The sequence below is a fragment of the Narcine bancroftii genome, chromosome 3 (assembly GCF_036971445.1).
Source record: "Narcine bancroftii isolate sNarBan1 chromosome 3, sNarBan1.hap1, whole genome shotgun sequence".
Taxonomy (NCBI): Eukaryota; Metazoa; Chordata; class Chondrichthyes; order Torpediniformes; family Narcinidae; genus Narcine; species Narcine bancroftii.
In genome coordinates this window covers 105,109,626-105,126,618 of record NC_091471.1, presented here as the reverse complement: position 1 = coordinate 105,126,618, position 16,993 = coordinate 105,109,626, and the positions used below count along the sequence as shown (strand labels likewise).

General features: G+C 39.9%; 1 protein-coding gene across 7 annotated transcripts in view; it reads left to right on the top strand.

Moving 5' to 3' along the window:
* Positions 1–16,993, top strand: part of atp10d (ATPase phospholipid transporting 10D) — a 199,630-nt gene that overhangs the window by 74,463 nt on the left and 108,174 nt on the right. For 3 of the 7 annotated variants that reach the window (XM_069924728.1, XM_069924733.1, XM_069924727.1), the window contains exon 1: positions 11,248–11,275. The exons of 3 other annotated variants lie outside the window; for them this stretch is intronic. In XM_069924728.1, the coding sequence (XP_069780829.1) occupies positions 11,263–11,275 (13 nt within the window). In that variant the 5' untranslated portion in view covers positions 11,248–11,262. Of the gene's footprint in view, positions 1–11,247; positions 11,276–16,863; positions 16,959–16,993 lie in introns of those variants that run through there. One more of the 7 variants, XM_069924730.1, reaches the window with a different exon arrangement.

Below are 16,993 nucleotides of genomic sequence, written 5' to 3'. Positions count from 1 at the left end.
GCCCATCATTTTAGAGAAGTATATTTCTCAGTAATTGTTGAAAATTGGCACTGGCCCTTTTTGCATGGCTACTTTTTTCACACCTTGTGGTAAATGGCTTTAATGATGGAGTACATGAAGAGGGCAGGATGCTACTCGAAGATTGTTACTCTACCTATATCTGGTATCAAGCAGAATCTTTTTGGTGCTTTTTTTCCGTCACCCTCCTCTTCCTGAGTTAACATTTGTTCTATTGCATTCCATTTCCTTGCATGATTGGTTGGGATCTGGAAAATAGCAGTATCACAGATAGTGACTGCAACACTGCATCTGATAGTATTCTTCGTAATGTTCTATCAATCAATTTAATAGTTTCTGTCTGACAGTAAATACTGTATCACTTGAGTCAAAATACAGGATAGAGATCTAGAATCTGATTAGATGGTACAAGAAACAACAACCTTGCTCTCTTCATCACCAAGCCCAAGGAAACTTTTGTTAATTTTAGGAAGGGGAAGCCGAGGGGCCACGTACTTTTCTGTATTGATGGGACAGAGGTGGAGAGAGCTACTACCTTCAAATTCCAGAGTGTCCATATATCAGATTTCTGGAGTCAACACATTGAGGCATCTGTGAAGAATGCTTGACTTTCTAAGAAATCTGAGGAGATTTGGCATGTCAGGAAGATGAATAGTTTTGTCAGTGTACCATGTTGATTTCTTACCAGATGACTAAATGTCAAAGCCTGGGCATTGTTTAGAATGCACTTTAGGATGCCCTGAACATGAGTTTAAAAAGACATTGTGCCAATCAAAGTTATTCCTTTTTCCATTTTTCCTGTTTACTGGTCAACAAATATGGCAGGCATGAAGGTTAGAAATAGTGTATGGTGTGTGCATGTTGAACCCCACTGACAATATTCTGTTTGACACAAGCAATTTTTAAAATTGCTTTTCTAAGTGCTAGGTCAGAGACCACGATTGGGAGTAGGTGCCAAGGTTTTGTGGTCCCTGATGTGCTTTGTTGTCAAGGCTTGGTGAAAGCTTTGGAATGACAGAATAAGCAATGTTGTCTTATTCCATTTTATATGACAGCTGTTCAAGTACAATATAGCAACATTTCATATACCACCCCAGATTGCTGTGTTCCATATATTTATAATTTTGATAAAGAAGAATGTTCTGGGGGCTAAATAAGTTAAAGACAACCAAATTTCCTGCAGCTGGCATAAATACACTTTTTATGTCACATACCGTCATGATAAGTAATACACTAAGCCTCAACAGAGCAAGAATTTTACAAACTGGAAAAATATCCAACTTCCCTTTCTCTTGCCCCTTTCTCTCACCTCTTTCCCATAACAGTTAATAGTTGGGGAAATTATTAATTTAGTAAAATTATCTTCGGGCACTGACTCCAAAGCTATAATACATGATAGTACATTTAGGAGGGCATAGGTTGACAGTTCTCTGGGGGAGAAGGAATTCCTTTGATGTTGCTAATTAACGAGCAGATGGTGAAAGAAATAAAGCTGCAGCTGTGAATTGAAATGAACTCGCTGGTGTGCTTTTTTTTTACCTAGTTCTACTGTCCTGCACTCAGTCCATAGACTTCTATACATCTCTCATCCATGTACCTGTCCAAATTCTTCTTAAACATTAAAATTGAGCCCACATTCACCACCTCAGCTGGCAGCTCATTCCACCCTCACACCACTTTCTCTGTGAAAAAGTTCCCCCTAAACTTTTCCCCTTTCACTCTTGTATCTCACCTACCCTCAGTGTAAAAAGCCTAACTACATTTACTTAGTTTATTCTCCTCATAATTTTCAATACAGTACCTCTATCAAATCTCCCTTGTTCTTCTGCACACAGGGATTAAAGTCCTAACCTGTTAAAGTTCCTGAGTTACTCAGTCCAGGCAAGATCCCAGTAAATCTTCTCTGCATTCTTTCCATCTTGTATCTTTTCTGTAGTTAGGTGACCAAAACTGCAGGCAATACTCCATTGTCTTATACATTGGCCTCACCAATGTCTTATACAACTTAACTCCTGTATTTCAATACTTTCATTTATGAAGGCCAATATGCCAAAAGCTTTCTTTACAGCCTTATCCACCTGTGATGCCACTTTCAGGGAATTGTGTCTCTGTACTCCCAGATCCTTCTTTTTTACTGCACTCCTCGGTGCCCTGCCATTCACAGTGTACATCCTTTCTTGATTTGTCCTTCCAAAATGCAACACCTCACTTTTGTCTGTATTAAATTCCATCTGCCATTTTTCAGCCCATTTTTCCAGCTGGTCCAGATCCTTCTGCAAGCTCTGAAAACCTTCTTTGCTGTCCACAATGCGTCCAATCTTAGTCTCATCTGCAAACTTGCTGATCCAATTTAGCACATTATCATCCAGATCGCTGATATAGATGACAAACATCAATGATCCCTGAGGCACACCGCTCATAACAGACCTCCAGTCTGAGAAACAATCATCCACCACTACTCTCTGACTTCTCCTGTCCAGCCATTTTGAATCCAGTTCACTACTTCACCATGAATATCTAGCATCTTAACCTTCCTGACTAACCTCCCATGTGGGACCTTGTTCAAGGCTTTACTAAAGTCCATGTAGACAATATCCACAGCCTTTCCTTTGTCAACTTTCCTGGCAGCCTCCTCTCAAAACTCTATATAAGATTGGTTAAACATGACCTACCACGCACAAAGCATTGTTGACTACCCCTAATCAGTTGCTGGCTATCCAAAAAATTGTATATCTGATCTCTTGTAACACCTTCCAATAATTTACCTACTGCTGATGTCAGGCACATTGGCCTATAATTTCCAGGGTTACTTTTGGTGCCTTTTTTTTTAAACAATGGAATGTGGGCTACCCTCCAACACAGCATGACACCTGTGCCGAAGGACATTTTAAATATTTCTGGCAGAGCCCCTGCAATTTCTACACTAGCTTCCCTCAAGGCCCCAGGGAATATCTCTTAAAGCCCTGGGGATTTATTCACCCTTATTTGCTTTAAGACACCAAGCACTACCTCCTCTTTAATCTGTGTAAATTCCATGACCTCACTGCTTGTTTTCCTTATTTCCCACAGCTCTGTACCTGTTTCCAAAGTAAATACTGATGAAAAAAAATTGTTTTTTTAAAACTTTCCTTATGATTAATTTGGCATTGATTTGTATCCATAATTAAATGCCACAAAAACTGATACTTTAACATGTTTTCATGACTCTACTGCTCAGTAGTGAAAAGATATGGATTACCTGGGCACTGCACTTAAATTATTTAGTGTATAGTATTTTCACCTGGTTTATCAATAAGGAAATGGTTTTATCACAAATATTGTTGTGTTACTGATTATTACTAAAAAAAATCACTCGTGTCAAGGAAATGAAAACATTTCAGTTTTAAAAAAATGGCAGATTGCAATCATTAAGATGTTGTTTATTTCTGCTGATCAATGATTTTGCTCAAATACTGGAGTGACTGAGCATTTGACTTGATAGCTGAGGGAACTGCAGTGAAAATTGCAATTTACAAGTTACTGCTAATGGAGGGAATATATAAAACATTGATCTATCTTATCAGCCAACCTGATTTTAAGATTAGGGTTTTAGCAGTATTTCTCAAAAATCAAGTGTATGTTTTTTTTGGGGAGGGAGTATTCTTTATATAGGATTTTTATTCTGATTAATTGAAGCTAAGTGACTCTGATGTATTTTCCTGCATCTTCAAGAAGAGTCAAAATATATACAAACAGCTTTCATGTAGAAATTTGTGTGTCCACAGTTTTTTTTTAAGTTAAAGGCAGTTTGCACCTTTCTATACAGTAATTGCTTCATTGCACTTAGGCAGCTATTGATAAATAGACAACATTTATATCTCTTGTGTAAAGTGCCCATTGAAAGACAATTACCGGTAAATCTCAAATTAAACTTGCATATCTTTTGATATTTCATATCTGAGTGTACATACAAATATATTTGATTTTTAGGAAGTTGTGCTATTTGATGCTAATATTGAACACATTAAAAATGATTTTTACTCCTGTTTTATTGCACCACCTACTGGAAAATACATAGGTTGCATATGTTGATCTATTCAGTTTCAAAATGGGTGCAGAGTAGATGGATCTTTTTTTTCTTTGACTTCAGTTTTTGACATCATTTCAATCAAATTTTTGCACCTCATAAATGTATCAGTACAGATTAAGTTTGGAGAACAGGCAAATTGGGATTGTAATGTGTGAGCTATAGTTCTGTCTCTGGTAGGAGGTATCTTTAGGAAGTGTTAGAAGCCTGAGTTCATTCTTCTGAAATGATGTGGTATCATTTGTGGGATGTATACGCAGAGTTAACTAATATGTCATTTTACCTTGTTATCTTCCCATACAATTCTCCAGAAATCTAAATGGATCAAGAGAAACATAAAATAGCCCAAAAATAGAGAAATCACAATGTTAATAACATTTACACAAGCACCTGAATTTGGTCTATATAATGAGCAAAAAATGGGTCAGTGAATGTACTTCTGTAACATGAATGAGGGACACTTGAATGGTCTTCAAGTACTCTAAAACATACCGAGAGTTGTAGGTCAATTAGGTAGCATAGGCTCGTAGGCCAAAAGGGCCTAGTATGTGTATGTCAAATAAGTCCCTGCTGTTGGTTTAATTTAGATCGTTTGCTGTCAAATAATTCACTGCCATTGTCACTTCCCCAAATCTTCATTAAAATTTTCCTTACCTCAACTGCTTTTCCATCTGGGTATCCCTGATTACAATTAATAAGGACATTAAATTCCTTTATTCTAATTTTTAATAGTTAGACAGGATCCTGGATGAAGGATTCCTGCACAATCCACTTGAACAGCCCTGTTTGCACTTGATTTTTTGTGATGTTACCATGGAGCTCTATCAGTTGCCCAATTCAAAGTTTAGGTTTCTTCAGCCTCTTGACTTTCAGGCATACATTTCATGGAATTAGTAATATGACTTGTGTCTCTGTCAATCACCTTGAGGTCAATGATTTGTAATTACAAGTCATGATTTTTTGTCTAGTGGGTTGCTAAAATCAATCAAGAATCTTATCAAATTATCACTTCTGATACTGGCAACAAAGCTGCAGAGAATCAGAGTATCATTCAATAATTACCTTGTCATTCAGTACAGGTGATCCTTTGTTGTCTCTGTACTTCAGTGAATAAGTATTGCTGCTCAGAATTTTTGCATTCCCATATTGAATCTTGTCATTTTGATATAGAGCACTGAAGTTATTAGTTGAAGCTGGGGTTTAGTCTCAAAAGAATTCAGGCACGGGAGGGGTTACCTTGTTGCAATTTAGAAAGCCATGAGGGGAAAAAATACGATAAATAGTCAAAATATTTTCCCCAGGGCAAGGTTAGTGGCCAAATGTAAAGACCAGAGATGAGAAATTTTAAAGGAGATTAAGGAGTTTGCAGAAGCTAGGAAATGAAGATCAATGCCCAATTCTCTTTCTGGCCCCTCTCACATTCCCTCTCCCCCTTCTGACTTTTCCTTGGATCCCTCCACCTCCTGATCCTTCCCCCGCCACCCCTTCCAATCCCTGCATGGTCTTGACCAGCCCTTCCTCTCTCAGAGATGGAATGCTTTGTCTTCAGTAGAGGCCTTTTCATTCCCCTTCACCCAGTTTGGGTTTGTCTCCATGCCCATTTCTTCAACCTGCATTCTCTACCCCATAATCTAGTCCCCCTCTGCTTTAAACCTTCCTCCAAGACACCTCATTCCGACCTTCTGCTCCTCTGGACCTTTATATTTCCAACTGCCACTGTCTCGACTTCAACACTCCCTTCACCCCTTTCAGTCTCATTCCCTTGGAACGCATTGCCCTCCACTCTCTCTGCACTAATCCCATCTTCACCATTAAACCCACAGAAAAATGTGGCGCTATTGTGGTCTGGCACCCTGATCTCTATCTGGCGGAAGCCAGACGACAACTCCTAGATACTTCTTACTTAACCCTCCAAAAGCACCCCACCAAAACTCTTCAAGCCACGTCTCATGTGTCATCTCTGACCTTGTCACTTCTGGTCATCTTCCTCAGACAGCTTCCATCTCTGCACTGCCCGGTTCTACCTCCTACCCAAAATCCACAAGCTCAATAGTACCAGCAAACCCATCATTTCTGCATGCTACTGCCCCACCAAACAGGTATAAAACACGAATGTTTGTAGAAACCATAGATGAAGTAAAAGCACAAAGCCAGAGAAACTCAGCTAGTCAAACTGTGTATAGAAAAGATAAAGATACATAACCAAAGTTTTGGGCTTGAGCCCTTCATCAAGGGATGAAATATCACCAAACTGGTATCTACTTACCTTGACTCAGTTTCGTTGCCCCTGGTCCAGTCCTCCCAACCTACATTTGATCACTTCAACAACTTCCAATTTCCTGTACTCGGCTGCCTCTTTCTTACCATGGACATCCAATCTCTGTTCACTTCTGTCCCTAACAGTGAAGGCTTCAACGCCCTTCATTTCTTTCTTCATAATAGACCCAACCAGTACCTCTCCACCCCACTCTCTTCTGGCATGCAGAACTTGTCTTCAATGTCAATAATTTATCCTTTGTCATGTCCCATTTTCTCCTGCATGGACCTCAGCTGTACCTGTCTTTTTGTTGGCTATGTGCAGCAGTCAATGTTATAAGTCTACACAGGCAAGACCCCTCAACTCTTCTCCGCTACATTCACAACTACTTTGGTGCTGCCTCATGCACTCATGATGAGCTTGTCAGCTTCATCCACATTGCTGCCAACTCCACCCTGACCTCAAATTCACTTGGTCCATCTCTAGCAACACTCTCCCTTTCCTTGATCTCCCTGACTCCATCTCAGGAGACAAACTCTCCACAGACATCTTCTATAAACTCACTAACTCCCACAGCTACCTCAACTCACCTCTTCACACCCGGTCCCCTTTAAGGATTCCACTCCTTTCTCTCAATCCCTCTGTCCTCATCACATCTTTTCCTGGAAAAATGCCTTCCATGCCCGATCATCCAAGATGTTCTCCAAAAAACATGGTTTGCTCACTCCACCATCAACTCTGCCTTCACCCGCATATCCTTCTTTCCCTGTACATCTGCCCTGGCCCTCTCCACCCCCACGTGCAACGGCAGGATTCCCCTGGTCCTCATCTATCACCCTACCAGCCTCTGCATCCAACATATCCTCTGCTATTTCTGCCACCCTTTATGTGATCCCACCAGACACATCTTCCTTGCGCCTCCCCTCTTCATTTATTTCAGGAACCATTCCCTCCATGACTCCCTCATCCACACTTCCCTTCTCACCAATTGCCGTCTTATCACCTACCGCTGAGACCACAGGAGGTGCTCCACTTGTGCCAACACCTCCTCCCTCACCAGCATTCAAGGCCCCAAACAGTTCTTACATGTGAAGCAACACTTCACTTGTGAATCTGCAGGGGTCAAGAGGTTTTTTATTGCATCCAGTGCACCTGTTGTGGACTTTACTTTGGATAGACTGAACGCAGACTGGGAGATTACTTTATTGAGCACCTTGGCTCTGTCTGCAATAGTGGAGATCTCCCATTTAATTTCCTTGGCCCATTCCCATGCCAACATGTCTTTCCATGGACTCGTGCTCTGCCAGACTGAGACCACCCACAAATTGGAGGAACGATGCTTGATATTCTATCTGAGAACCCTGCGAACAGATGGCATTGACATCAACTTCTCTGGTTTCTGTTAGACCTGCTCCCTAAATCTTTTCCTATGTCTCCTTTCCTCTAGCTCTGTCCCTCTTGTCGGTTTTCCCCAGCTATGTTTCCGCAGTCAAAAACATTTCCCCTCCCCCAGCCAATTCTCACCTCTCCTCCTGTCCTGTCCATATCCAATTAACACATTTTGACTGTTGGACTGTACTCCTTTTCCTACCCATTTTTCCTTTCTCCCCAACCTTTTTAATTCAGGTGCATGCCTGCTTTTCACTCAAGCCTAGAAGACGGTCTCCGACCAGAAATATTGGCCTCATAGCTTTATCTCCTATGGAGGCATGGTTGTTGTAGCGGTTAGCTCAATGTCTTACAGTGCTAGTGATCGGGACCTGGGTTCGAATCCCACACTCTCTGTAAGGAGTTCGAACGTTCTCTCTGTGTCTCCGTGGGTGTTCCCCAGGGGCTCTGGTTTCCTACCATCATTTGAAATGTAACGGGGGTGTAAGTTAATTGGATGCAAAGTGGGTGGCACAGACTCATGGGCTGAAATGGCCTGTTGTGTGTTGTGTAAGGGGGAGATTGATAGGTACCTAATTAGTCAGGGTATCAAGGGATATGGGGAAAAGGCCGGAACTTGGAAGTAGATGTGAGAACAATTTAGCTCAGGTTGGATTAGCAGAACAGACTCGATGGGCTGAATAGCCTACTTCTGTTCCTTTATCTTGTGATTTTGTGTAAATAGAGTTCCTCAGTTGCACAAATCAAGTGAATAATTTTATGATTTCTAATTACAACAAATGTCATTATATTTCTGAAAACCAATACTTCATGTTGTATTAATCCACAAATTCCATGGAGAAGGATTTTGGAAAAAAATATTTTTTTTCATTCCACCACAAATTTGTTGAGAGATGGTTTTATGGTGGAACAGAGGATCAAAGATTTTTGTTCAGCCACACATAAATAACAGGTTCTTCAAAGCCTTGTTAATACTTCATACATGCAGTAGGACTGAGACCAGTTGTTAAACACAATTCAAAAACAGATTGCTTGAAAATATCAGTGGGTCAAGTATCACCTGTGAAAGTGAAAGGTGAAAGTTGAGACCTGCACCTGGTCTGAAAAGGAATGGAGAGGATTGGTTATATTTAGCAGTAGGTAGGTGGAGTAAGAGCGAGATAGAGTCTCGTAGGTGACAGGTGGAAGCAGATGGGGAAGGAGCAACGTCAATGGAACTAGGTGGGAGGAGGAGTAGAAGAAGTGGGGGAATGGAAGAAAAAGAAAACAAAGTGGACAATGTGGGAGAAAGGCACTGGGGCTTTAGGTTACATGAAATTAGAAAATATTCATGTAATTGGATTGTAAACTACCTAAAGGGGAATGTGAGATATTGTTACAAACAGGTTGGTGTGGAATGGGAATGAGAGTTAAAAATGACATGCAAAGTGACCACCTTGTCGCCGCTTTGTTTCACCAACATAAAGGAGGCCAGATCACAACCAGTGAACACAATAGAGCGCATTGGGGAATATGTGCAGGTGAACCTCTCCCTCACCTGGAAGGGCTTTTTGTACTCCTGAATGGTGGAAAGGGGAAGAGCAGATGAAGAACAAGTTCTGACCAAGCAGATGAGGAGAATTATACTCATCAATTCCATCTTTCCCTGAATTTAATGGGACCACCTCTTTCTTTCTGATCGGTCTCCAACCTCTCATTTTTGGTACAAGACCTCAAGCTGAAATGTTGAGATACACCTTTTGACTCACAGGTTCTGCTTGACCTGCTGTGTCCTTCCATCTTTCTGTATTTGTTCAAGTGCCTTTACAGTACAAATCAGTACATTTCAGCTGTGCCATGTCTTTTTAAAACAATCACACTAAATAGTCCATATCTCTCAAATTTCTCCTATATTCAACTACTATTAACTAGTGCAGTCAAGATTAAGAAAATGGTTTCTAGAGCTCCCCAGACAGTTTAACATAAAAGTCAGAAAAAGATAAGGTTCCCCCCAGAAAATTAATAGGAAAGGATAAAAATACGACAAGAAGGTTAAAAAGAATAGGAAAGAAGACAAAAACGTTGGTTTCATAAAGAATGGGAAAAATAAAGTGGGAAGGATTCACCTGATGGAAAGAGGCCGAAGACTGCATTGGAGTCAGGGGTGGCAACATTGCGACCCCCCCCCCCTCCCCCAATCCCATCAGGCAGAGAATTCCCCAGAGTGGTAGAGAAGGTAGCCCTATCTGGTATGACCTGAGAGGAGGTCGGCAGGAGCTGCGAGTGAAGTGGTGGGAACATGGTCAGGAGCACTGTTGGGCATGGACAACAGGGAGGTCTGCAGACGAGTGCGTCGGCCTGAGGCGGCGGTGACAGCGGGGAGGTGGATGGGGGGGGGGGCTGCAACATTGCAACCCCTCTTGGGATTAGAACTTCCCCAGAGCGTTGAGAGGGCAGCCCTAGCGGGGCTGAGCTGAAAGGAGGTTGGCAGGGAGCTATGAGTGAGGCAGTGGGAACACTTTCTGGACTGATGTCAGGCGTGGACAATGGGGAGGTCCATAGGCAAGAGAGTTGGCCTGAGGCGGCAGCAGCGATGATGGACAGGGGATTGTAACGGGCTGAACAAAATCAGAAACCCATCGAGTAAGGTTATCTCGCTGGGGATCAAGAGGGGATCAGTCAGGAAGTTGAGTCGATGGCCCAGGCGAGAAGCAGGAGTGGCGACGCTGAAGAGGCATTGGGAACACGGAGGGAAGAAAGGTTAGACGATTTGATGCCCTGTACCAGGGACATAAGGGTGGCCATTGGCCAGATCAAAGAAACATTGAAAAAATTGGTGGCAGGTCAGGGGCTGATCAATGAGAATTTAGATAACTTAACAGAAAGGGTGACAGAAGTGGACGAAAGAATTGAGAGGGTGGAGAAAAGTTTGAATAAGAGAGACAATGAAATGGATGTTTGAGTGAGTGAGAGAGAGAGAAAAGATTACAGTAGGAGAAATAATATTACAGCAGGAGAAATAATATTAAGATTGAGGGGGTGAAGGAAGATATGGAAGGGAAGGACACCAAATGTTATCTTCTAGGATGAGTTGGTGGCGAAAAAGACAAATGCAATGTTGGCATTCATTTCTAGAAAAATGGCATACAAGAGAATTGATGTAATGATCAGTCTTAATGAGGAACTGGTGAGACCTCACTTGGAGTACAGTACTATGTACAGTTTTGGGCCCCTTATTTGAGAAAATACATGCTGGCGTTTGAGGGTTCAGATGAGATTTACGGGAATGGTACAAAGAATGAAAGGGTTAGCATATGAAGAATGATTATCGGCTCCAGAACTGTACTTAATGGAGTACAGAAGGATGAGGTGGAAGATACATGGTGACCCTTTTATGTCTTATTTTCATTTGATGTAAATGTTTTTAATGTGATTAGATGTACTCACTCTTCCAGATGAGATATAGTCTTACCTTTGTTTTTTGATTCACAGTATGAATCAAAAGCTACAAAATATGTGACCCTCAGGATAAGGATAAGGATAAGTTGCTCAGATGTTTTTTTTTGGTTAGTTTTCTTTTTTTTTAAATAAAGTAGGTTAAGATTTTTTTTGTTTTTCATTTATGTCTTTTCTGTCTTCACCCAGTGAAGTTTGGTTTATACTGTTTGAAGTTTTATCATATATATAAATAATTTTTGTTTATATATTTACACATTTATATATTTATATATATTTATATTTGTATAATTTTCTATATTTGTATGTGTGTGTATATATGTGTGTTTATATGTATGTGTGTGAGTATGTGATGGGTCACGTCTCCAGAATGGAGGACCATCGCCTTCCCAAGATCGTATTATATGGCGAGCTCTCCACTGGCCACCGTGACAGAGGTGCACCAAAGAAAAGGTACAAGGACTGCCTAAAGAAATCTCTTGGTGCCTGCCACATTGACCACCGCCAGTGGGCTGATAACGCCTCAAACCGTGCATCTTGGCGCCTCACAGTTTGGCGGGCAGCAGCCTCCTTTGAAGAAGACCGCAGAGCCCACCTCACTGACAAAAGGCAAAGGAGGAAAAACCCAACACCCAACCCCAACCAACCAATTTTCCCTTGCAACCGCTGCAATCGTGTCTGCCTGTCCCGCATCGGACTGGTCAGCCACAAACGAGCCTGCAGCTGACGTGGACTTTTTACCCCCTCCATAAATCTTCGTCCGCGAAGCCAAGCCAAAGAAATGTGTGTATGTATGTGTGTATGTATGTGTGTGTATGTGTGTATATATGTGTGTGTATCTGTGTGTATATGTGTGTGTGTGTATATGTATGTGTGTGTATGTGTGTGTATATGTGTCTGTGTATGTGTGTGTATATGTGTGTGTGTATGTGTTTGTATGTGTGTGTGTATATATGTGTGTGTTTGTGTGTTTGTGTATGTGTGTACGGGTGTGTGCGGGTGTGAGTGTGCGTGTGTGTATATACATGTATATATAAAAGAGATATATATATATTAGTCTATCTATACCAATGCTACAATATCACACTATATATACACATACATATACATACACACATATATATACATACACATGTATATACACACACACACATATATATAGATAAATAAATATGTGTGTGTATGTATGTATATATATGTGTGTGTGTGTGTGTCTGTGTATGTATATATACACAGACACACACACATATATATATATTTGTATATAGTGAAATATATTTATTTATATATATATTATGTGTATGGAATATTGTAGCATTGGTATAGATAGACTACAACTCCCAGAAGTCTAGAAAACCGGCATGGGATGTCATAACGTCATGTCATGGTGTGCATGGTTCAGTGTTTTAAAATAATAAGCTTGTGACTCAAGTAAATGAGTTCTGATTTACCTGCAACTGTGTGTGTCATTATTTTTGCCTTCATCAGCCACCACTGCATTTCCAGTGGCTACAATATTGTATTTTTCAGGTTAATTCCCTTTTCTTCATTATACTGTCTTATAAACACCAACAAGAAAATTGAAAAAGAAAAGAAGGATGAGGCTCATGGAGGCACTTTGAATGCTGAAAAGGCTGGGCAAGGATGGTTCCCATGGAAGGGGAATCTAGGACAAGAGAGTATAACTTCGGAATAAAAGGATGTCAATTTAAAATAGATGTGGAAAAATTACTTCAGTCAGAGGTTCTTAAATCTGTGGAATGGTGGAGCAGACTTAATAGGCCTACTTGTGCTCCTACAGTATCTTGCGAATTTGATAAAGGATAAAAGCAGATGGGACTATGGGAGCAATGTTGTGTTTATGTTGTTAATCCATGGTGGAACTTGAGATCATTTTGAAAGATCGTGGTGGGGGGGCGTGGCAAGATGGCGTAGGGAGCGGACGTGCCTTCCCGGTCTCCCCCAGGCAGTTATATAAATACCCGTTTTAAGAATATTTCTTTTCTGTTAAAAGTCTTTGTTTTGTTTATCAATTGTTTTTAGTTTAAAATGGTAACAAAGATTAAGGAAAATAGAGTTCAAATACAGAACAAAACTACACTCTCCGACTTTGGAAGAAACTCGGCCTACTTGCCCAGACAGAACCACGGAGTCAAGGCTGGAATCTTCTTAAGAACGGAGCTCATTAATTGGACTGTCGGATAAGCTGGCCTTGGACACCCCTCTGAAAGATGGTGATGAATATTGATTTGAAATGTTTTATGAAGATAAATTGCAGTAATTGGCATTGGTTGCCCGTGAGTTTTAAAAATCCAGATAACATTAAAGTTTATTAGTGATTTTTTTTGGATGGAATATCGGAAGGATGAATTTATTATCTATAAATAAAGAACAAAATTACATTTTTTGACTTTGGAAGAAATTTGACCTATTTGCCTAGACAGAGCCGGAGTTGGTGCTGGAATTTTCTCAAGAACAGAACTTATTAAAGTTAATTTCGGACTCCTTTTTGAAAGATGGCGACGAATGTTGATTTGAAATATTTGAAATATTTTCTGAAGATAAACATATATATGGAACTCCTTGACTTGCAATAAGGTTTATCAGTGATTTTTTTTTGGATGGAATATTGGAAGAGTGAATTTATTATCTGTGAGTATGCATACATTCCAAACAGATTTTAATAGTTTTGAAAAGGTTTTTTTTTAAACTAAATAACAAGATCAGTTTAATATTGAGAAAATTGGAAAAAACGGAAACTTTATTAAGTTTGGAAACTCAGTAGAAAGAAACTATGAACAAGATTGATGATTTATAAAATTAAAGTCGAAGGAGCAATGTCCAAGAAGAGTTAAAAATTTTGAATAAGTTTTTCTTGAAAATAAACAATAATTTCAACTTAACATTGAGAAGATTGACAAAGTGGAAAATTTGATATTAAATTGGGAAACATAGAAGAAAGAACTTATGAATAACATTGATGCTTTAGAAGATCAAGACCGAAGGAATTATGTTCAAGAAAATTTTAAAAGATTTGAAAAAACTTTTTTTGAAAGTAAGCTACAAATTCAACTTGAGACTGAGAAGAATGGAAGATTCGATGTTGAACTGGGATGTTCAGAGGTGTTTTAATTCAGTGGATGAAATTCAGGAAGACTTGAAAAAAAAATTTAAAAAAAAAGCTTTTATTGATTGTAAACAATGTTTAACTCAGTGTTGGGAGGGTGGAAAGGGTGCAAAATTTAATATCAAGTTTGGATTTTCAAAAAAAAAGAGTTTATGAATAAGATTGGTTAAATTGATGGACCGGGGTTTTATGGATATAAGAAATGATGATTTTTCGGTTTATACGTGTATTTTGTCTGCCTGGAGGGGGGAAGGGAGTGGTACTTCTGCTCCCGAAAGTCATATGCCACTTGTGGTTTATACCACACCCATTTGGGTTTTTGGGAATTAACCACCCTAAGGGGTTAGGGGAGGTTGGGGGGGTGAAAATTTGAAAATTATTTAGTATCTATTATGTAATATTATACTAAGTCAATTTGAAATGAATGTATGGAGATACTATAAATAAATTTCGAAAGATCGTGGTGGATGCTATGGTTTTAATCAATGGAGTTAATATCTCACGTCATTTTGGGACTGTGGAGACCCCCTTCAACCTTGTCTATTGCATTCAGTGCTCTTGATGTGGCTTCTAATAGGTCAGAGAGATCAAACACAGACCAGGCAATTGCTTTACCTAGCACTTGTGCTCTGTCCACAATAGCCATCTCAAGCTCTTATTGCATGCCATTTTAACACTTCACCCCATTCCCACACTGACCTATCTGTCTGTGGCCTCTTGTACTGGCAGGGTGTGGCTAAACACAAATTAGTGGAACAGCATCTCCTGTTGCACCTGGATGGTCTACAACCCAATGGCGTGAATACTGAAAGTCAGTCTTACAGCGCAGAACAGGCCCTTTGGCCCAACATTCATGCCAACCAAGTTGGAATTCTGGGCTAGTCCCATTTTCCTGCATTGGCCCTTACCATCTGAGCCCTTCCTTTCTGTAAATTGTCCAAATGTCTTTTTCTTTTTCGATATTTTTATTGAAATTGAAGTTCCACTTTGAAAAATAGAGGACATAAGAATACATATTAAAAGTCAAAAAATAGTACATTACACTTAGATCATACCAATTCATCCAAGGTACCCCGCATTCTCAAGTAAACAAATTATATTACAGAAATATTTTGTTATTTCATTATAAAAAAGATCTAAACCCACTACCAAAAATAAAGCTGTTGGCAAGGAGAGGAAAATATAATTCCTTATCAATGTGATAAATTATCCTAATAGTCAATTTTCAGAGATACTGATAATAATTCATAAAACTCCACACAGTTTTAAAAAATTTAAATTCAAATTGGAATTTCAGCACCTAATCTTCTCTAAATTTAAATAAGACACGACGTCATGTAGCCATTGAGCATTTGAGTATGAATAGGTAGACCAACGTCCTTCTGTTTGAGCAAAACCGCCCATCTAGTCATGAGAAGTAAAAGCTAATACATGCAGATCAGATGCTGTTAGAGTAAGCCATTCTCTCCAACAATACCAGGTTAAAGGATTAGGCTTAAAATTAACTTTATAAAGTACAGAAAAAGTTTGAAGTACTTCATTCCAGTATTTCTCAAGGCTCTGGCATGCCCAAAACATATGAATTAATGATTAACGTCTTTTGAACTTTGTAATTGTGGCCACTTCTCTTGCTTCCTCTGGCAGCTCATTCCAGATATGGACAAGCTTTTGAGTGAAAAATGTGCCCCTCAGCTCTCTCTTATCCATCACACCATAATCCTATGCCCTCTAGTTCTAGAATCTTCTATCCTGGAAAAAGACTGCAAGCGTTTACTTTGTTCATGCCACTTGTGATTTTATAAACTTCGATAAGGTCACTCCCTCTGCCTTCTATGTTCTGGACAATAAAAGCCCAACCAATCCAACCACACCTCTATAACTCAAGCCCTCCAGTCCTGACAACATCCTGGTGAATTTCCTCTGAACCCCTTATGATTTATTGATAACTTTCTATAGCTGGACATACTGCTCCAAATGTGTTCTCATCACTGTCTTGTGCAGCAATATCAATGATTTGTACTCAAATGTTGAACATTGAATTACTTCCTCTCTCCTGATCCACCCAGGCCCCTTGCACACATCCTTCTTCCCAAACCCACCAGTTTCTTTCCATTTGTTCCATCTGCCTATCACAATAGCCCTACTGTTCCCATCTGCCACCACCCCTCCCCCCTTAATCGAGATCCACTCATCACTCTCTTTATCAGATTCCATGATCGACAGCCCTTCCTTGTATCCACTTCCCTCTGCCCATCAAGTCTTCTTCACCTGGATCTATCAATTGCTTTCTAGGTCCTGTCTCACCCCTCCCCCTCACATCTTTATACTGGTTATCACCCTAAGCACAGTCCTGTTGCAATGTCTATTAACTATCCTTTTATCAGCACAGATTCTGCATAACCTGTTAAGTTCCCCCAGTGACTTGTTTTTTGTTTCCTTTTGTAATTGTAACTTTTGGGCTGATTATTTTGCATTTTGGATGACAGCTCTTCCTCACTGTTTTGCACTAGATGTACAATTTACACTTCCTCTTACGTCTGGGTCATGTGGTCAATGTGGATCACTTCTGCTTTCCTATGAGTTGCAGTCATTGTGTGCTTTTTGAGATGAAATGAGCTTGACTCTTTAATTCTTTTTTTTTAACAGAATTGAGAAATGTTTGCATGGCATGTGATTCGAAAAGTTTTTTTTTATTCTTTTG